Source organism: Meles meles, chromosome 15 (assembly GCF_922984935.1).
Source record: "Meles meles chromosome 15, mMelMel3.1 paternal haplotype, whole genome shotgun sequence".
Lineage (NCBI taxonomy): Eukaryota > Metazoa > Chordata > Mammalia > Carnivora > Mustelidae > Meles > Meles meles.
In genome coordinates this window covers 7,849,116-7,871,713 of record NC_060080.1, presented here as the reverse complement: position 1 = coordinate 7,871,713, position 22,598 = coordinate 7,849,116, and the positions used below count along the sequence as shown (strand labels likewise).

General features: G+C 34.9%; 1 protein-coding gene across 1 annotated transcript in view; it reads left to right on the top strand.

Moving 5' to 3' along the window:
• Positions 1-22,598, top strand: part of ROCK2 (Rho associated coiled-coil containing protein kinase 2) — a 134,588-nt gene that overhangs the window by 83,348 nt on the left and 28,642 nt on the right. The window contains 12 exon segments of the mRNA XM_045979718.1: positions 9,014-9,158; positions 11,891-12,029; positions 14,351-14,442; positions 15,212-15,371; positions 16,892-16,952; positions 17,549-17,560; positions 18,861-18,940; positions 19,105-19,153; positions 19,715-19,850; positions 19,947-20,038; positions 20,284-20,530; positions 20,907-21,013. Coding sequence (XP_045835674.1) covers positions 9,014-9,158; positions 11,891-12,029; positions 14,351-14,442; positions 15,212-15,371; positions 16,892-16,952; positions 17,549-17,560; positions 18,861-18,940; positions 19,105-19,153; positions 19,715-19,850; positions 19,947-20,038; positions 20,284-20,530; positions 20,907-21,013 — 1,320 coding nt within the window.

The following is a 22,598-nucleotide window of genomic DNA, read 5'->3' as shown; positions in this document are numbered from 1 at the left end:
AGTAAAAAACATGCTAGTTTTTTAAAAACAAAAATGAAAGAAGCTTCAAATCTTTGTAGTTTTAAACAAATATAAATTTAGTTTTGCTATGTAATGACTTAAACAAAATAAAACTTTTTTTTTAACTGATCGTCTAGCTACAGAGTGCTTTATTATTTATTTATATAGTACAAGATTTGGTAAATACAAGAGAAATAAGAATACAGAAAACCTGGGTATCACCCCATAGAATGGTGACAAGCAATTACTATCACTTAAAACTTGTTCATGTGCAAAATGATCCAGGTGAAGAATAGGACACAAATATAAATTAAGGCACATGGGTATTATTTCCATCACCATTATTATTTCTGTATCTTTCCTTAAAAAAAAAAAACCAAAAAACTAAGAAGTTTACGTTACTGTTTCCTACCAACTCTGTCTGCATCACCCATATGGAATATATTTAGGAACATCATGTGTTGTGTACTATACCTGTAGAACAATTCACATTATAATTAATAGGCTCAGTAGTTTTAACCTCATAGCTAATTATGATGTTGATTTATTTATTTATGTTGCAAAATTTATATCTCTTCTCTTTTTCTCTGTAAGTATACTGTATATATAATTCCTGGCAGTAGTTCCTAATGGGGAGGAATCATGGTTTTTTTTTTTTTTTTTGTATTTGTATTTCTCTGTTGGATCTAAGGGTTGATCTACATATATATATCAGACTTCTTAAATGTTAGTGCATGTTGACAGCAAACTAGATATTATCTTTTGTATGGTTTTTATAACCTTCCAGTATGCTTATATAGCTAATCATATTTCTTAACAAAAATATCTTATCAAGATGTTTATTTTATTTTTTTTTTAAGATTATTTATTTATTTATTTATTTGACAGAGAGAGAGAGAGAGACCACAAGTAGACAGAGGGGCAGGCAGAGAGAGAGAGAGGGAAGCAGGCTCGCCGCCGAGCGGAGAGCCCGATGCGGGACTCGATCCCAGGACCCTCAGATCATGACCTGAGCCGAAGGCAGTGGCTTAACCCACTGAGCCACCCAGGCGCCCCTCAAGATGTTTATTTTTAATTAAGCTGATTTTCTTTTCTCTTTACCTCTTATGCCATCTATGTGACATTCACTTTTATAGATCGTACTGTCTTCATCAGCATTCTGTATTCTTCCACGTTCAGCTCAGATTTTACCTCATTTACAGAGTTCTTCCTGATAATCCTAATCTGACTGATCACTTTTCTAATGTTCTTATTTAGAATTTGTGCTGTATTTTGTAGACCCTTTTCATATATCTAGGTTTGTATGCCCTGTCTACTCAACTAAAACGTAACATTCCTTTCTTCTTTGGTCTCCTTCATTGATTATGTAGTCACTGTGTCCATGTTTCGTATACATTAATTTGTAGTAGATGGAGCATTTGTCCCCAAAGCTCCCTCTTGTGGTGTTTATCATAATACAGTATAAAATGGTTAATATTAAAAATTATCTTTAATGAAAATAAAGTATAATATAATTTTCTAATAGAATGCTAAATTTGTTTATGTCTGTTTTACATAGTGAGTGATGGTTTTGTACTATGTTTCTATGGTTGTATTCTGATTTTAATTAAACCAAAAACTTTTGGGAGGATGTAGAGAAATAAGTCATATCACATGTGTTTAGGGTAGGTAATGATGGTTAAGGAAGAAAAGGTATAGAGTGTAAGGAACAGGACAGAATATGTTTTTTATAGAATAATTTTACAAGCATGTAAGTAAACACTAAATTAAGCGAATTAAATATCTTACATTGTCTCTTTATAGGGCAAAATAAAATGTGGCTTATGTAATTTTATTTACTATTTCTTAATTCAGGTACATTTAGCTGAGCTAATTATACTCCTTGGTTCATCGCTTATTGTCATTAGGAGTCAACAGAAAGGCTTCATCTGGTTTTTTTTTTATGATGTCTTCCCCCTTTCCGTTTCAGTCTTACTCTCTTTGTCCCTAATAAACAGCCACGGTCATGTGTTTACTCTAAGCTCTTGCAGACTGTTAATATAGTGTACATGTGTATAAATAATATAATGGGTGGGTGTCATTTTTTTTTTTACTTTTTTCACTCAATCTTGTTTTATATCTATTCTGATATATGTAAATTAGCTCAGTCCTTCTTAATTTTCCATGTTCTCTCTCTGTTTGGTTGTACTTCTTCCCCCGGTGCTGGATTCCTAGGCCGCATCAGCTCCCTGCTACCAGCGGTACTATGTTGAACCGAAACATTGATGCTGAGCGTCTTCAGACATGTCCCATGTGTATTCTGACAAGGGTTTCCTCTAAATACACACTTAGAAGAAGGGGGACTGCTGACTCAGAGGATACATAGAGTATTACCTGACCTCCAGAATGGCTGTAAATGTTGTAAGCTCTTCCTAGGAGTGCATTCGAATTCGTGTCTCTCTGTGTTGTTACTCTGCCTTCCTATTACTCGTCTGAATCTTAACAGTTCCATTGGTGTAAGGTGGTAGGTTTTAAAAATTATATTTATTTTATAATTAATGATGTCAAACATTTCTTCATGTAATTGTGAGTCATTGATCTCATGAATTACTTGGGTATCTTTTAACCTTTTTTAAAATCAACTTCTTGTTGATGTTCCGGATTTCCTTATATAATCTCGATAGTGATTCCACAGATATTGCCCATAGCATCTTCCAGTCAGCTGCGCATTTGTTTCTGTTTGAACAGGAATTCTTAATTTTGATGTAGTGAAATATATATTCTTTAAATACTGAAGTTTAAAAATGTTTGTTTTACCCCAGAACTCCATTCCTCAACTAATACTAATGATGAGAACAGCTGTATGTGTTGAAGAACAAAGGAGTTTTTTATTAAAATCTATAATACATAGAATTTATAATTTTGTTATGTTAGCTGTTAATGTAAATGGTGCTACTGCAAGTTTTAGGTTCATCACTTTATTGGCCTCTGTTTGATTATCATTATAGTCTCAAAGCTATTAGAAATGTTCCTAGTTTCGTTCTCATTCATCTGCACGTCTGTGGAAGGGATTGGCAAACTGGAGTTCAAGGCCAGATTTGACCTGTGGCTTGGTTTTGTACAGCTCCTATACTAAAAATGGTTTGTACATTTTTAAAAGATGTTAAAAAAAAAAAAGATGTGAAGTAGAGATCCTATGTGCCCACAAATCCTAAAATACTTACTAAATATTACTAAAATATTTATTGGCCTTTTACTGGCCTTTTATAGAAAACTTTGTCAACCCTTTATCTACAATATAGACAAGGATCCTCAAGTTATTTTTTAGCTCTTCTGGCTATGGATAAATGCAAAAATAAAGCACGACTAAATATTATAACCAGAAAGACTAAAATAATTGGTTACTATTGCAATTATGTCAATATGTCAGAAAGTTCTCTCAATAAATTGTGGGTTTACACAGTTTCCTGGATACTATCACTCCTTACCTCTCTGAAAAAAACATATAGATGTGAGTGAATGTCGCAGTGTAGTGTATTTACATCTGGATGTGTCTCAGTTGATAGCCAAGAAGTACTGCTATTTATTTATTTTTAAAAGATTTTATTTTATTTATTTGACAGAGAGACACACAGCAAGAGAGGGAACACAAGCAGGGGGAGTGGGAGAGGGAGAAGGAGGCTTCTCGCTGAGCAGGGAGCCCCATGCGGGGCTCGATCTCAAGACCCTGGGATCATGACCTGAGCTGAAGGCAGATGCTTAACGGACTGAGCCACCCACGTGCCCTGAATTACTGCTATTTAAAATTGCTTGCTTAGTTAGGTAAATGGAGTTCCCTCTTTGCTTGTCATCGGGCATTTTATAGCTACCTTTACCGCCTTTTAAGGCACATTTTATGTCAGTGTTTTAGGTTACCTGAAAATAGTATAAAATTATATCCCTTAATATTCTAGTGTGTACTATTTGATTATATTGCGTCTGTACTACTTTAAAGATTTTTTTTTTTTTTAACTTATTTGACAGAGAGATCACAAGTAGGCAGAGAGGCAGACAGAGAGAGAGAGGAAGGCAGGCCTCCCCGCTGAGCAGAGAGGCCGATGTGGGGCTCGATCCCATGACCCTGAGATCATGACCTGAGCTGAAGGCAGAGGCGTAACCCACTGAGAGACCCAGGTGCCCCGGAGGCTGTACTTCTTTAAAAGCTAATTGGTAAATTGTTAATGTTCTTAACCCTTCTACAAGTGACATCAGTTTTTAAAATGAAGGTGTTTCTACTCGTGTTCTGAAAAAACCCTATTTTCTGCAAAATTATATATAGAAAAGAATAGGTTTATGGGGACAGTAGGGACAGACTGTTCAAAAGCTATGCAGCTTTGTAACCAGAGCCCTAATAAAAGTAATAATTGGTATCCCTAGGAGATAACCACAATAACAGGCAGCCTTTTGTGCGTTAGGTACTGTACAATGCAAATGGACATGGGCTTCTAAACCAGTTGGGCTGTTTTTAAAATAGAACAAAGAAGAAGCAGGACTTTGCACTGGCCGAGAATTTTATAAGGTGAGGGATATGCCTGTTTGAAAAAGGAGTCCCTGCTGCAAGTACTTATTTTTTTTAAGTTATTTAACAGTTCATTTATTTAACAAGTATTTATTGAGCACCTACTATATGCCAGCCAGTATTTTTTTCATTTTATTTTATTTTATTTCTTTTCAGTGTTCCAATAATTCATTGTTTATACACCATTTTTAATCATTAAAATGGACTGAGTTGACTCCTGCTTGTGTAGTAGTCAAGCAGAGGCTCTTCATGCTTTTCTGATAATTAAGAATTCCATTTACAATTTTTTCCACTTTCACAGGAACCACTTAGAATAGTTTCTTTGGCCAACCTCAGGATTTATGACCAGTTTTGTGTTTTCAGTAAACCTTTCCACTTATGATACTATAATATCTAGTATAAATACCAGATATATTTTAGCAAATAAGCATTTAATCTTACCCATTTAAATTACTCATGAGGAAGCTTTTGAAAATGCATACCTGTTTATGTTACTCTCCTGCTTAAAACCCTTCTGTAGATTCCTGTCATCTACTGACTCAAGGTCAAACTCCTTAGCTTGTCTGTATGAAGCTTCTTGATGGTGTGATCCCTTCCACGTTTCACCCTCATTCTCTTATCATTTGACCTTTTGTGCCTTATTGTTCACTGGTCTTAAATTCCATGTCGTTGTTGCAGTGCCATGAAATCAATGATGTCATGATTCCTGGCCTTCAAATATGATGTTGGATACAGTTTACTTGGCAGATTCCTACTCACACCTTGAAACTCAGTCCACGGTTTTTTTTATCTTGCCTCCTTGGGTTGGCTCCTTTGTCCTTGGCCATGCCCCCCTTTTGGAGCATTTCTCTTATTTTTTGGCACTGTAAGTCGTTGAAGACTTGTATTTTCTCTATTGTAGCTATGGAATGAGCCACTTTTCCAGGAAGCTCAGATTTCTTTTATTCAAGAATGGTATTTAGAAATCAGTATTTGGGCACTAGATATGCTTATTGCTCCTTGAATGCCATTATTTCTAGGCCTTGTCACCAGACATATGTATACTGAATATACTGTATGCGCTAATCTGTATGCACACACATGTTCATATTTAATTCTGTATTTATCTCTCTGTATATCTAGGCTACTAAAATCATGAGTTCATACTGATACTGATTCTTCTCCTACACCACAGGGCTTATTGCAATCTTCCTCCCTTTTTTGGGTAATTTCTATTTTAGTCACTGAGAAACCTGGCTCTTTTGGGGCACCTGGATGGCTCAGTTGGTTAAGAGTCTGTGTTCGGCTCAGATCTTGATCCCAGGGTCCTGGGAAGGAGGTCTGTATCGGGTTCTCTGCTCAGCAGAGAGTCTGCCCCTCCCCCTCTCCCCCTGCTACTGCCCCTGCTTGTGGTCTCTCTCTCTCTCTCTGTGTCAGATAAAAAAATCTTAAAACAAACAAACAAACAAACAAACCTGGCTGTCATTGTCTACAGTATATTTACTTGTTCAACTCTAGAAGACACATAAAATTATTTCAGAATTACTAATTCCTACCTCTATGACAGATTTACTAATTAGAATGTTATTTTTGTGCAGTTCCTTTTGTGTTTAGCCTTATAGTATCTGTTACAGATACTGTTTTCCGAAGTTACTTAAGTTTGTGCTCGCTTCAGCAGCACATGTACAAAGTCCTTAGGTTAGTTTTTTTCATCCCTACCCCATTTGGTGTGGTTATGTTATTAATTTATAAAACAGGTTCAGTTTTTACTGTTTGTATTCCATTTGGAGTATCCCCCCCCACACACACACACATCCTAGTTGATTTTAATTGCTTATTCATAGTCTTTATGATGTATGAAACATTCCTCTGGCTTTATGAGTTAAAACTGTACAAATTGTATGCTTAGAGAAGAATCTTACCCTCCTTACTCCTACTGCCCCATTCCCATACTCCCCTTTCTCTCCATCCTTTTTCCACCCACACTCACCGTTGGTAAACCAGGTTTTAGTTTCTGGTTTATCCTTTCTGTATTTCTTTTTTTTAATTTATTTTTATTAGCATTTATATATTATTTGCCCCAGGGGTACAAGTGTGTGAATCGTCAGGCTTACACATTTCACAGCACTTACCATATCACCTACCCTTCCCATTGTCCATCACCCAACTGTATTTCTTTAGGATAGGAGAGGAGACTTGTCATAAATGTGGATTCTGTTTCATGTAATTTGAGAACTTCTCCATGAGACAGTTTTTTTTTTTTTAAGATTTTATTATTTATTTGACAGAGAACACAAGTAGACAGAGAGGAAAAGCAAGAGAGGAAACGGGCTCCCTGCTGAGCAGAGAGCCCGATGGAGGGCTCGATCCCACATCCTGGGATCTTGACCCGAGCTGAAGGCAGAGGCCTCACCCACTGAGCCACCCAGGTGCCCCTCCATGAGACAGTTTTAAAATATCTTTTACAAATGTTTATTTAAAAAAAATCTTAACCTCCAGTACGCTAGTCAAAAATTGTGGTTGGAATATTTATTTTCCCAAAAGCAGAGTGCTATTTACGTAGTTACCCTACTAAAAATTCTTTAGTCCTGCCAAAGAATTTATTTTGCAAGTGATTATTCAAATTGATCTCCATCTTACCTTTCCCACCTTCATCATTGTGAAACTTCACTTTTAGCTGATTTGGACTTTACTTCTTTTAAGATTTTATTTATTTATTTGAAGGGAAACAACATGAGCAGGGGGAGAGGCAGAGAGAGAGAATCCCAAGCAGATTCCTCACTGAGTGTGGAACCCACACAGGGCTTGATCTCATGAACCAGAGACCATGACTTGAGCCAAAATCAAGAGTAAGCGGCTTAACCAGCTGAGCCACCCAGGCGTCCCTTCACTGCATTTCCTGAATATGCTTTATAACATGTCATTCTAGTTCCTTTACTTTTCTCTTGTTTCTTTCGACGCTGTCATACCTCTCTCTCTGGTAAAGCCTGACATGTTCCATCCTTTACAGCCTAACTTTATGCCAGTTATTTTTTTATCTTACACTTTCCTCTCCTTCCTCTAAACCTTTGAATGCTAAATAATTTTTCCTCCAATGGCATTTTTTGGTTTGTGTGTCCAGTTAGGTTTTAGTTCTTGAGTCTCACAGGATTCATTTTTTAAAGTCTAGTTTCGGTAGATATATTTGAAAGGAGTTTTATTTACCCTAACAAGTATCTTAATGTTTCCTCTAACAGAAGTATAGGACAGTCCAACCCTGCCTCTTAAAGTTAGGCACTGTTGTTTTTCATCTTTTATTCTGAGTACAATCCATACAAATAATTGCCCTCCTAATTTGCTCAATTACTTTCAGGACTTTTATTAATTTATATTCAAACTAAAATGACTTCTATTCTCTATTTGCTATATACATAGGAAAGTAAAATCATTGAGTTATTGGTGCTGATTTGAAGAATGAAAAGATTGTTTTCAAAATTAATTTCCCATGGTTAACATATATTTTTATTGCAATTAAATACATTTACATAAGTCCTATTTAAAAAATACATGGAACTTCCTTTTCCCAAGGTGTTCATCACACTTAGTATTTCGGGAATTTATATTAGCTTCCTTTTGAGGGATGTGAATGACATACTCTTTACTGGGGAGGTAAAGGAAATGGAGGGCATTGAAATTAGTCTATAAATTTCGCAAGTGTGCACAGAGCTGGAGGTGAACGAATAGTATTTAGCATTATAGTATTACAGTGATTTCATTTTATAGCATGCACACACACACAAACACACACACACATGCTATAAGATGCACATGGATGCATATATTTACAATGGTTCTTGTGAAAAAGACATCAGGGATTGTTCTATTACCCACTAAAACGAAATACAGATAAAGGTGTTTTTTATCATTTTGCCAATATCTTGATGCCACAATTCCATATTTCCAAATACACAGTTTGGTGGTAAATAACTTTCAAGCTGTTAAGATCTTTTAATTTAAACATTTTATCTATTTCCTCCATTTTTTCTTAATATGATAAGAACTGTTTCTTTATCCAGCTCCAAACTAGGCTCTTTGTAATCTTAATTACTACAGTGTCTTTTGAAAACACCAAAGTTTCCTTTCTCTCTCATTCTTTTCCCCAGGTCACTGCCTTAAGATCACGTTTTGTACTTCCCTTGTAACTACTTAGTAGTGTAAGAAAGAGAAACAAAAGATGTTGATTTGCTTGGGATTCCCTTAGAGTTTACCACTTTTTCCTTCTTCCATTGATGAAGCCTCCTGTATTTTAGAGTGGAAAAGTCATTCTTGATTTCCTGTAATCTGGACACTTTTAGGCATTTCATAATACATTTATCTCCTGTCCTCCCAAAGCTGTATCAGCAATGAAGTTCTGTTGGTAGCAATCTGTAGCCACTACATATATATAGTAATAAATGGAATAGTTGTATTTATGTGTGTATGTTTTTACATGCAGCTGTTTTTCTCTGTCTTTACCAGACAGGCATGGTGCATTGTGATACAGCAGTTGGAACACCGGATTATATTTCACCTGAGGTTCTCAAGTCACAAGGGGGTGATGGTTACTATGGGCGAGAATGTGATTGGTGGTCTGTGGGTGTTTTCCTTTTTGAGATGCTGGTGGGTGAGTAGATATTTTGTCTTTTTCTCAAAACCCATCTCATAACACTAGTTTTAAGTCAAGAATTTGGGAATATAAGGAAATTGTGTCCTGTGGAAGAAGTAGGATTTTTTAAAATTTTGAATTAGTTGTATCAGACATGACAGATTATTAATTGGAAAATTAAAACCAAATTGTACTGGCACAATGATTTAGTGAAATGTAAAAGGATTCGAAAGTATATTGCTAGGAAATAATTCTTCAGTGGCCTTTTTTTTTTTTTTTAAAGATTTTATTTATTTATTAGACAGATCACAAGTAGGCAGAGAGGCAGGAAGAGAGAGTAGGAAGCAGGCTTCCTGCCAAGCAGAGAGCCTGATGTGGGGCTCAATCCCAGGACCCTGAGATCATGACCTGAGTGAAAGGCAGAGGCTTTAACTCATGGAGCCACCCAGGTGCCCCTTCAGTGACCTTTTTGTATGAAGAAAATGTTAGAACAAGAAGCAAGTTTACAGCTCTAGTGGGCCTCTAGTCTAAGATTTTCTTGAGTAATAGTATTTGTTGTAAATATTTTAAGTATAAGGCTGTTAATATTTATTCCAATAATACTATATACTAAAGAATACTAAAAGTGTTCTTTAGTTTGTTTACAAAGTTATGTAATTGATTTTTGTCAACTGTTTGTTACTTGTATTTACATACAGTGTTTTTTCTAGTAAAATACAGTTATTGACTGATTATCGATAAAAAATTTTTTTTTAACATTTATTTATTTGACAGACAGAGATCACAAGTAGGCAGAGAGGCAGGCAGAGAGAGAGGAGGAAGCAGGCTCCCTGCTGAGCAGAGAGCCCGATGTGGGGCTCGATCCCAGGACCCCGAGATCATGACCCGAGCTGAAGGTAGCCGCCCAACCCACTGAGCCACCCAGGCGCCCCTCGATAAAAATATTTTATAATAATATTTCATTCTCAGAAATCTTAGGCAAATTTAATAATTTCTTTCACTTTGACCAAATCAAAATTTGGAAGGCCCAGGTATTTCAAAACTTTTCTTTATATCATGGATTTCATTCTTAAGATTCCGTATTCCTAAGTACTGGGGTCACAAAAATATCTTCCGGCTAAGGAGGCCAATAACTGAATCATCTGGCTTGAGGACACAGCTAAATCTTTTCTGGGGCAGGGTGATAAGGCTAATGACATTATATGAAACAACTTTAAAGTTGAAAATATATTTTTAGAAATTGGAGAATTTATTTTCTAGAGGATAACCCTAAAAAAAATTGGTAGTAGAAAATTTGTATGATTATTATGATTATCGCTTAAAAAATGAGAACATTTTGGCAAATCTCAAAATTTAAATAATATTTAGTCATGGAATGTTTTTGTGGCGTAAATTGACTTCTCTTGACGACCATTTTGTGTATATAGTATTGATCTTGCTGTGCTTTAAACTGATGTCATAGTATGACCTATGTTTTTTGGGGCCTTTTTTTTTTTTTTTTTTTTGGTAGTGCATCTGTTTACATGCAGGATATGTTCCCAGGTAGCTGTTCATTCTCCCCACCTCTGGCCCAGTCTGATGATGCATTAGGTGTTCTTGTAATCTTTTTAAAGTAGAATTATTCTGTCATTTGCCTAGACTCTCCTAGGGATTTAGAAAATAATTTGGAGAAAGTCCCATAGCTCCTTTGAAGGGACCATTTAAATACCTGCTACTGTTTTCAACACTTGAGTTGAGTTTAATGACTTTGAATGACACTGATTTACAATATTCTGAGCTTACTCTGGTGCTTGCCTAGGTTGGTTAGCACTGGACTTCATTTAAGGAACTCTACTGTAATTAAAAATGGCGCAGAAAAATCTTGAATTCAAAGCACTCTTTTGTCCTCTTTGAAAACAAAAATTACCTGAATACCCCTTTTGAAAATTTGGATTGTCTGATTTGGGGAAGCCTGGTTTCTGCTAAGGTGACTTACAGTTGAGTCATAGTGGGAGGGCCTTTAATTCTTGTGGCTTTAGATGAGTACTGGCCAAAATGGTGCCTTCAATTTTTTCTGTGTTTACACTCCAGTGCCTCTTTAACATAGCCGTCAGTCTGTAGGAACACTGCATTGGGAGACCATTTCTCCATTATGAATTCTAGCTATGTGTCATCTTAGGCAAATCTCACATGAAGTAATAGGGTTGGTCTGACTCTGTCCAGTTTATCATGGTGAAAATGGTTTATGTTTGCACAGTCCAGTGTGGTAAGCCCGGGCCACACTGAGCTCTTAAAATGTGGTTAGTGTGACTAAGGAACTGAAGTTTTTATTTTATTTCATTTTAATTAATTAAACTTTGAATTTTAATTCAACTTTAAATTTAACTTAAATGTTGACAGTGGCTACTCTGTTGTATAGCATAGCTCTAGAGAGTAATCTCAAGAAGGACTGATCCAGCTCAAGCATTAGAATATTCTGATCTATCTGGCCCTACTAAGTCATCTTCTCCATTGTAAATACAATAAAAAATTCTTTAGTTAGCATTGATTTTATTTTGCTTTTAGGAGTTGATGGTACATTAGTGTTGTTAAAATTTAAATATGTCCTTGGTATGTGCTAGTGTGTTTCGACTGAAGCTCCTGACCCATAGGTCACTTGTTCTATCACATATGTGACAAATTTAAACTTAACGTGTTTAAATAATAGATGAAAGTGTTTAATTTTCATTCTCTGTTAGTTACACTCAGTGTCTTCTTTCTTGGAATTTTAGGGGACACTCCGTTTTATGCAGATTCACTTGTAGGAACATACAGCAAAATTATGGATCATAAAAACTCACTATGTTTCCCTGAAGATGCAGAAATTTCTAAACATGCGAAGAATCTCATTTGTGCCTTCTTAACAGATAGGTAATGTACATTGAATTTCTTTGTAGAGAGCCCTTAGCTTTTTTTTTTTTTCCCCCTTTTTAAAGATTTTTTTATTTATATGAGAGAGCACAGTGTTCAAGAGAGAGAACACAAGTTGGGGGCAGGGGGAACAAAGGAAGAAGGAGAAGCAGCGATATGGGGCTTGATCCCAGGACCTTGGGATCATAACCTGAGCGGAAGGCAGATGCTTAACTGAGCCACCAAGGCACCCTGAGAACCTTTAACCTTTAAATTTGTAAAAATGAAAGCATAACATTTTTCATATGAAGTCTTTCGTTCTCTTTATCCAAATTGCTTGGGTTAGCCTTTTCCTACTGCTAGGCCTGGTGTTGAGTTGCTCTTGTCATTATGTGTGTGCAACCCCACTGTAATCAAACTCTAACCTTACCTTCATGTCTAAAAAGAAAAAAACAGAACTTAGTAAGGTAACGCATTTGAGAGGAGTAAAACTTGTATTATTCACATTTTATCCTTTGAAGTGATAAGCCCATCTGACTCTTACTGTACGACTCTTGAGAGAAGAGTGTTCTGTGCAGATACGTACTTGACAGGTTATAATCTCAAAAACTATTTGTATTTGACTTGGGAGTGCCTCCTTCCCAGCCTTTTTATTTGCATTTGAATATACTCTGGAAATTCTATATTTCTTAAAACAAAATAGGTGAACAATGCTATGAAACCTGCTTCAAGAAGGGAAGATAGAAAACTCTTTGGAGTTTCTTCCTTGGCCTTTCTATTCAGTTCTTTTAGATTTGTGATAAGAGTCAGCCCGTCAAAGGACCAGCTTATCTTGGGTGTATATGCACCACAGTCCAAACTACTCACCAGCACTATAATCTTAGGGAAATTATTTTACTTTTGGGGGAAATTTTACTTATCTATGAACAGTGGGATTAGATCAGATTGATAACTCAGGGCATTTCTAGCTCAAAAGTGTTCTGATTTCTCAGCAAAAACCATATTGTTTGTTAGCCAGATGTTGTTACAAGCAGTACCACAGTGACTATCCTCAAGCGTACATTCTGTCTTGCGTACATTCTGTAGGATAAAGTTTTAAAGGTAGAATTCTAGGATACACACTTTAAAATTGAGTTGGTTTTACAAAATTGACCCCCAGAGTAGTCAAGCAGGGTTTATAGTTACTTTGCTCATTCTCGTCAAACTGCATATTGTGATTTTTTTTTTATCTGAAGCAAGAAAAGTTATTGCCATTTTTTCTTATTAGAGAGGTTAATCATTTTAATATGTTTATCATTTATAAGATTTGTTAATTATCTGGTTAACAGACAATCCATGCTGATAAACTTAGAACAAATCCTGTATGTTTGATTTGGGACTAGATGGGTTGTTGAGGATGACCATAATTTGTGCTGAAAGATAGAATATAAAACAGGACATAGCACATGTGAATGAAAGATTTGCCTTAGTAGTATGTTTGGGGGTGGTGGTGCAGTCCAAGGAATGATTCTAGTTAGAGAAAAGATATTTGGAAAAGAATTTAATGCCATCATTGTGGCTAGCAGTACTTCCCTCTAAAGTTTACAGGTTTTTCTGTTCATATTAAACATGACTTCAGGGGCATATAAAAAAACTGATGTTTTTTATGTCCATAAAATCTGCATTGGAAACTCAGAGGTTCAAAGAATTAAATTGTTAATATTGTTATTCTTGTATTCAGAATGATTATTTTAATGTACGTATATAATTATTTTAATATACAATTTATCAGACTGAAGATTGATAGTTTCTAACAATACGTGAGTTCTTTATAAGAAGAGATTTTCATTTTTTAAAATTTTTGATTTAATTTTTATTTTTTAAAAGATTTTTAAAAATTTATTTATTAGAACACATGAGTGAACATGAGGAAGGGCAGAGGCAGAGGGAGAGAATCTGGAGCAGACTCTGTGCTACATTTTTGTTAGAGAGTCTTTGAATAACTTTTCTTTGTTTGAAGTTTAACTTCTGTCCATTTTACATCCTGGAGCTGGTCATGCAGTTTTGGCATACATAGATGAATATTTTTATTTGAAAGTCTCATGTGTGCTTTTCTTTGATACAAACTACAGATGGAAATACTCTTCCCTTTCCGTGGCATTTACTATGCTTTATCGTCCTTTTAATCTAGAGAGATCATATATTGTAAAATGGGCAGTACTTGTTTTGGAAAAACATTTAAGCTGAAACTTTTAATAAAGATATCTCAAAGTCATTTGTGATCCTTATTTTGGTCCTAGGCAAGATAAGAATTTATTTTTTTGTAATCTTTTTGTAATATAATCTTTAACTGCACTGTTTAGGGAAGTACGACTTGGGAGAAATGGTGTAGAAGAAATCAAACAGCATCCTTTCTTTAAGAATGACCAATGGAATTGGGATAACATAAGAGAAAGTAAGTCAATAAATTTAAATATTTCCATTCCATCACATTTTAAATCTCAGTAATTGATCCCTTTTTTGAATTCGTAATCATGTTTGATACACTTAATGCTAACTAACTTTAAATTCAGAGGTTTTATTTCAAATTTGTTCTCTTGCAGTATTTATACCTAAATGTTCCTCAGTATCTTAAACTAATAAGTATTCATTAGCAATATTTCTTAATACGTTTATAATAAACAGATTTCTTAATTTGTTAAGTTTTTTATGGATCTCAATAATTTTCAGAATGGGGGAATATCCCTTAATTTGAATTTAATTTCTTTGAATTAATCAGTAATTATTTATGTAGACCATACTTTGATGAATACTAGAATAAGCGTAGTAGTTCATTTTAACTTTATGTATATTTGACATTAATTCATTTTAAGAGTAAAAATATTTTACTTAAAGAATGTAAAAGGCCAAAGGCTAAAGAATGTTTGTGCAAATTATTGCTGCTTACAATTTTAATACCTAGAATAATATCATATTGTCTCCTTGTTTGATTTATCTATACTCAAACCCACTCCAAAGTAGTAATAAAATACTTAATAAAATTTTAGTTTTTGAAATGATAGAATGTAAAACACGTTACCAAATTTTCTATAGTAAATCATGATGTTATTGATTAATTATATATTATTAATGTATAATGTGTTGGTATTAATATATATTAAATCTGGGTGGTTAATATATATTTTGATTATGAAGAAAAGAATCCATTTCTTTTCTTTTAACAGCGGCGGCTCCTGTAGTTCCTGAACTCAGCAGTGACATAGACAGCAGCAATTTTGATGACATTGAAGATGATAAAGGAGATGTAGAAACCTTCCCAATTCCTAAAGCTTTTGTGGGAAACCAGCTGCCTTTTATAGGATTTACCTACTATAGAGAAAATTTGTATGTGATTTGTTAGATTTTCATTGCTTTCAGGATTTAGCTGTAAAGAGTTACCTTACTCTGGATTACAGAAGATAAAGTGTCCGTTTGTTTTAAACTTTTGAGTGTTTTAAAAAAGGACTATTGAAAATTATTTTTCATTTAGTTCCATTATTCCTGAATGTTGTTCATTTACACATGTATGCAAAGCACTCTTCTATATTCTTTGGGGTAACAGAGAGTAAAACTAAATATGTTTGAAGGAGCTTACCATCTAATAAGGTTGGTAATAAGGGATATAAGAGAATAATATAGTCATAATAAAGGATAGAAATATGATATTTGCCTAAAGAAAGGTACCAAAATATCTAAGATGGTTCAGGAGAAAAATAAAAGTCACATCTCTGGGGGTGGGTAAGGAGTCAGGTAAGACCTCAGGGAAGGACGGGAGTGTGTGTAAAGCTAAGAAAAGGTTTTGAGTGGCCAAGATGTGGGGACGTTAGGTGAGAGTCGTGGGGAGATGAACAATGGGAGCAAAAGTGTAGCATGGTTGGCACACATTGGGAGCAGAGTAGTGTGGTCCAGTAGGGCCCAACACAAGGTGCATGTTACTGTATTACGACCATTTGGAGGACCTAATGAGACCTCGGGTTTCTTGCCTGTAATCCCTCCATGTAGCAGAGTCTGGCACAAGGCCAATAAATACTGGTTGGCTGTGGTGAGTATTGGGTATAAAGATTAAAAACTATATTGGAGTTGAAGTTCACAGAAAGAATAAAGCAGCAGATGATTGTTGTGTGCTATACTGAGAGACTTTCAACTCTGACAGGCAGTGAGGAATGAAGCATTAGAGACATTTGAGAAACACATTTCAGAGACTTTTGGTACTTCCATGTATGTAATGGTAGGGGCAACCAACCATTTTGGTTTGCCCAGAACTGAGGGACTTCCTAGGATATGGCAAGGGACTTTGATCCTGAAACTCAGAAAATCCCCAGCAAACCAGGATGAGTTGGCCACCCTGCTAACGATGGTATTCTAAAAACTATTGAATGCTCACTAAAATGAGGATATGAGTGCTTTGATAAACCCAAGCATATTTATAGGCAATGAGTGAGGACCTAGTTGGAGAGATCGACAATTAAATAGAAGTGATGATTTATGTGTTAAGACCTGGGAATCAAGAGATGTTATCTTTGAGAAGGAGGAGAGATGTCTTTCTAGATTTCTTGATAAAATAGTTAGGAACTCAAAATGAGATGAAGAGGGGCAATGCGTAGCCCATCTAGTGACTGCAGTCTTAACAGTACTAAAAACTAGAACATCCAATTGGGGGGGGGAGGCAAAAAAAGGTGCACCATTTTAAATTATTGAGAATGATAAATATCTAGAGGGGAAAGCATTGCTTCATTTAAAATATGTTGAAGTGGTCAGAAAGAAAAATCTTTGTGGCTGAAATTTAATTCTGATAATAATTTGGCGGTATTAGGAAATGGATTAAAATGACATGCAAAAGATTTATTTCCTGCCTTTCCTTCTAGGTTATTAAGTGACTCTTCACCTTGTAGAGAAAATGATTCAGTACAGTCAAGGAAAAATGAAGTATGTATAGGTTTTTACTACTTTATTTTAATCATATGTTCAACTAATTTAGTGATATCCATGCGTTTAAAAAGTTCATTTGATGCTACTTTTTGAATCAGTAGATGACATTCTCTGTTGTAATATAGTTCAAAGAACATTGAAATGATTAATTTATTTGGCAAGTATTATTGTATAAGATACAGTGGCTAGTAAAAAGATGAATTATATATGGCTTTAGGCTTAGTTTTAGTAGCAAAAGTGATAGAATAGGTTTATAAGCAACTATAATATCAGAAAATTTTATAATCTTAGAACTATAAAAGAGTACATATAGATAATAAGGTATAAGGGTACAAAAATAGTGAAGGAAGTAATATTTTGAGTGTTTAAGACTGAATTCAGATAAAGGGTGATTTTCTCAAACTATTACATATTTTGTAGCTTCTAATTTCTAACAACAAAAGTAAATCATATCCACACATACACATTAATGAGTATGCTAAACATTTTTCTCCTTAAAATTTATAGAAAATTAGGAAGTTGGTTAGATAATTCTGGTATGATTTCTCTACTAGTATTGTAAATTTCTGTGTTTTCTGTTTTGTTTTAAATAGGAAAGCCAAGAGGTATGTTGATGTCACATATGTTGAAAAACTGAAAAAGTGCTTCATTCTAGCAGTGTGTTGATGTAGCCATTTTCCACCTAGCATTTGGAGTACTACATCTGCCCGAGAGAGAAGTTCCCAACTTTTTTCTACCAAGTATTCCTTTCCTTATTGCCCTTATGGATCTATTGTTTAAATATGTATTATGTGATTTTCTTAGTTTTATTTATCAAGGATATATACCTGATTAACATGTGAAAACTAGTGTGATCCAATTATGCTAATACAATAGCAGCCAAAAGCAGTTAACTTGACTTGTTCATTGGCCTGTATATTCTTACTAGGAAAAATAATAGTTTTGTATCAGATTTATAAAATATTTAAGAAACATGGGGAACCCAGTCACTATGGAAAGAAAAACGGAAAGAACATTAGCCTTGGGGTCTAACAGACTTGGATTGATTTTTGGCACAGCCACTTATTAGCTAAGCCATCTTGGCCCAGTTATTCACCTTTTTTAAATTTCAGTTTCTTTATTGAGTAGATATAACACTACTGTATTCTTAAGGTTGTTGTTAGGATTAATGAGACAACATTTGTAAAGTGTCTGCCACTATACCTAAGGCACAAAGGATCTAAAAAACTTAAATCCTTTATGAAGAAGATAATTTCCAAAAATGGGCTGTTTAATATTTTCTGTGAGTTTAGATTATTTTTAAAGACCAACATATCTGGCCTAGAAGACACAAGGAACGGCAAGGAAATGACTTATAATCAATTAGTTATTATTCATCAAGAGTTATTGATTATAACTCTTTATAGTGCTATTCCTGGCATGGTGTAGAAAGATATAAAGAAGAGCTTAAATTCTTCTTTTCAAGAGCAATAATATATTTTTGAGCAAGTTCAAATATTCCAAGTATTTGTTTCAGATATAGACCTTTTCATCTTATAAGTACACAATGTGACAGTATTTTATATAAGTAATCTGCGGAAGAACAGTGGAGGATATCTTTTATTCATAATGAACGAGAGACTTATGGTGTCGTAGAAGGATTCTGCCAAGTTTACAGCTTCTCACTCAGATGTTTATGTGGTGTGGACATGTACATGTTTGCATACGTGTGTAGTGTGGTAGCAGGAATTGGAGGATTTTTTTCCTCTGTCAGTCAAAATCATGTTAAGAAGGTACAGAAACTCTATGTACTGTTGTAGATGAGGTTATATTCAGCTCACAAAACAGCTTGTCATTGTTTTCTTGAGGCTTTTATATTTTAAGTGTGACCAAACTTTCTAATTATAGTATCTTATTTTCTGACAGATTCAGAAAAAATTATACACGTTAGAAGAACACCTTAGCACCGAGATGCAAGCCAAAGAGGAGCTAGAGCAAAAGTGCAAGTACGTTTTATGGCTAGTTCAGGGGGCGGGTTAAAATCGAAGCTTAAACATGTTCCCTAAAAGGAAGAGCTACAAAGTAATTACTTGATTGCTTCAAAATTTATAGTAAGATGTTTTTATTATGAATTAGAGGGTTACTTACTGTTTCTTTTGAAATTCTTTAGATCTGTTAACACTCGCCTTGAGAAAGTAGCAAAGGAACTAGAGGAAGAGGTAAAGTTCCTCTGTGCTTTTATTAACACTTTTGTTCACGAAGAGTTTTGACGCCTGACTTAGCTGCAGAGTTCCTTAGAACCGCATTAATACATGTCTTGATATATAGTAAGACCTACCTTCTAGCATTGGCGAAGAGGACTAAAATGGCAGGATAAGCATGATGATAGACTTCATTTTGTTATGTTTTTGCAAACTTGAGTTAATTTTAGCATGTGTAGGTAATGCAAGAAAAAAACTTGCATTTATATTAATTACTTGGTTTAACAACAGAAAGTAACTGTTGTTTCTTCTTTTAAATTTCTATTCATAACGTTTATATCAAGTGAAGATGATTCAGTGGTAATGGAATGTTTCAGAAAGTTTGACTTTCAGTAGTGAACAATGAGCACTGGTCTTGATAAGAGAGGTGTGCTATTTTGAAAATAATGGAAAACGTGAATTTTAACAAAACAGCAGTTACAGCTTATTTTTAAAGGTGTCTTTTATCTGCTTGAAATACTGTTTTCTTTGATTTTTATGCATACTTTCCTTTGGTAATAACTTTAAGCATTATTTCAGATTACTTTAAGGAAAAGTGTGGAATCAGCATTAAGACAATTAGAAAGAGAAAAGGCACTTCTTCAGCACAAAAATGCAGAATATCAGCGGAAAGCTGATCACGAAGCAGACAAGAAACGAAATTTGGAAAATGATGGTTTGTAGTGTAGAATATTAAATACTTACCAAGAAAGAAATTGTGTGTATGTGTATGTTGTGTTGAAGCTTGCCACTGAAATTCTTTTTATCATAGTTAACAGTTTAAAGGATCAACTTGAAGATTTGAAAAAAAGAAATCAGAACTCTCAAATATCTACTGAGAAAGTGAATCAGCTCCAGAGACAAGTAGGTTGATCTCAGTTGTAGTAAAGATAATTGAATTTTCTTAATGACTTATTAATAAGACTTTTAGTTGGCAATGTTACAAAAAGGCCTTCCTTTGCCTCTTATTTTAAAGGGAAATCATAAGGAAAATATTTTTACTTTTTTTTCTTATTTTAAATAGTTTGTAATGAGGTACTAAATGGAAATATTTTCATTATATATGCCTGTGCTTGTTGTTGTTTGTTTGATTTTGAATGGAATATCAGCTGGATGAAACCAATGCTTTGCTGAGGACAGAATCTGATACCGCAGCCCGGTTAAGAAAAACCCAGGCAGAAAGTTCAAAACAGATTCAGCAGCTGGAATCTAACAATAGAGATCTTCAAGATAAAAATTGCCTGCTGGAGACTGCCAAGTTAAAACTCGAAAAGGAATTTATCAATCTTCAGTCAGTTCTAGAATCTGAAAGGAGGGACCGAACCCATGGATCCGAGATAATTAATGACTTACAAGGTATTAAAGTAGAGATTACACTTGGATTCATCTTGATGATCTGTATTTTGGAAATAACTTTTGATGATGGATAATGTCTTGGAGTAGCACATTTCTAAATATAGTACTCGTTATGTGAAGTTAGTGTGTAGGAAATGCATCGATACAAACTTTTACGAATAAAAGGTTTACTTTAAAATAGTGTGAAATATTTTTAGTTGTCAAACTATCCCCTTGAATTTCAGTTGACTTCATTATAAGGCACTCTACCAACAATTAAAAAAACTGTTCATAAATAATAGCTCCAAACTATGAGGTGAATTTGAAAATTTTTTACTCTTAATTTAATATGTACATACTCTGTGGGCTTATTGTTTTTAAAATGTTGCAATTTTAGGCAGAATATCTGGCCTAGAAGAAGATTTAAAGAATGCCAAAGCCTTATTAGCAAAAGCAGAGATGGAGAAGAGACAACTACAGGAGAAACTTACTGATTTGGAAAAGGTAAAACATGTTCAGCTTTTTATTTTTTTAAGGAAATGACTATAAAATATCAGATTGGAAAACTTACTCTAAAATAAGGGAAATCAGGGGCACCTGGGTCGCTCAGTTGGTTAAGTGTCTGCCTTCAGTTTGGGTCATGATCCTGGGGTCCTGGGATCGAGCCCCACATCGGGCTCTCTACTCAACAGGGGAGTCTGCTTTTCCCTTTCCCTCTCCCTTTCTCTCTGCCCCTGCTTGTGTGCTTTCTCTCTCTCAAATAAATAAAAAAATCTTTAAAAAAATTAAGAGAAATCAGAATGCTTTCAGTGGATGTTTCTCCCTAGGGATCCAAGGAAAACTCAAATTTTGACTTAGAACATATCTTAAAAATGATAGAAAGTTATCATGGCTTTGGGCGTTTACAAGTTATTCTTAAAAATACTATAAGCCAGGGATAATTTCTAGACTCTGTGCAGTTAATGTGGTGTTTTTGTTCACTTATTTATTCATTTGTTTAAGTATTTAAATGTGTCATGTGTGGTAGAAACACAGGATACAGTCCTTGCTTGCCTTTAACAGTGTCACAGTTGGGTACCTGACTGGCTCAGATGGTAGAGCACGTGACTCTTGATCCCCAAGATCATGAGTTCAAGTTCCATGTTGGGCATGGGGCCTACTCAAAAAAAAAGAAATTTAAAAAAGTCTCACCATCTGATGAGTATCTTCTAAATAATAATAAGCTATAGAGATAATTCTAATGCAGCATGGTACATAGAATGCTAGAAGAATGAACAGGGTATATTGGATGCACAGAAAAAAAGGCCCCGTCTGACAGGGCAGGATTGGTTGGCCAGGTAAAAGCACATTCTGAGTTGGGGAAGACAACATGAGCAAAAGGTATACAGAGGATGGAAAACAGAAAAGGCATAGTTGGTTTATTTAATGCAAACTGCTCAGTATTTCTGGAGTACAGAGCAGGAGTCAACAAATTTTAATCTTTTAAGGAAGACACAATAAATATTTCAGACTTTGAAGGCCAAATGGTCTCTGTTGCAACTCAGCTCTACTGTAGCACATAAAGGAATGGGTGTGGCTATATTCCAGTGAAGTCTTACAAAAACAGACATCAGACCTAAATTGGCCTGAAGACAGCGGTATGGTCCTAATGCTTAGTGTGAGGAATTCAGTGACCAAAATGAGGCTACAGAGTTAGGCATGATCTAGATCATGTAAGATTTTGAATACTCTCTTAGTTTCTCTAGGTAAATGGACTTACCACTGAAGGACTTTAAATTGGGTGCTCTTACTAGAGGTGCATTTAAGATAGATCATTGTGTACCATGTGGAGGATAAATTTGAGGGGGACATGATAAGAGTTAGTAGGGAGATTTGTCAGAGGCTTTTTCAGTAACTCAGATAATGGAGAATTAACTAGTACAGTGGTTAAAAGGATGGGAAATAAGATGAGAAATATTTGGAGGAAGAATATTTGGCAGCACTTAGTGATTGATTAGATGAGACGTGTGTGGTACTTAATAAGGATGAGTTCTAGGTTCCTACTTTGTGACAAGATCTATAATGGTACTGCTAACGATAATGAAGAAAG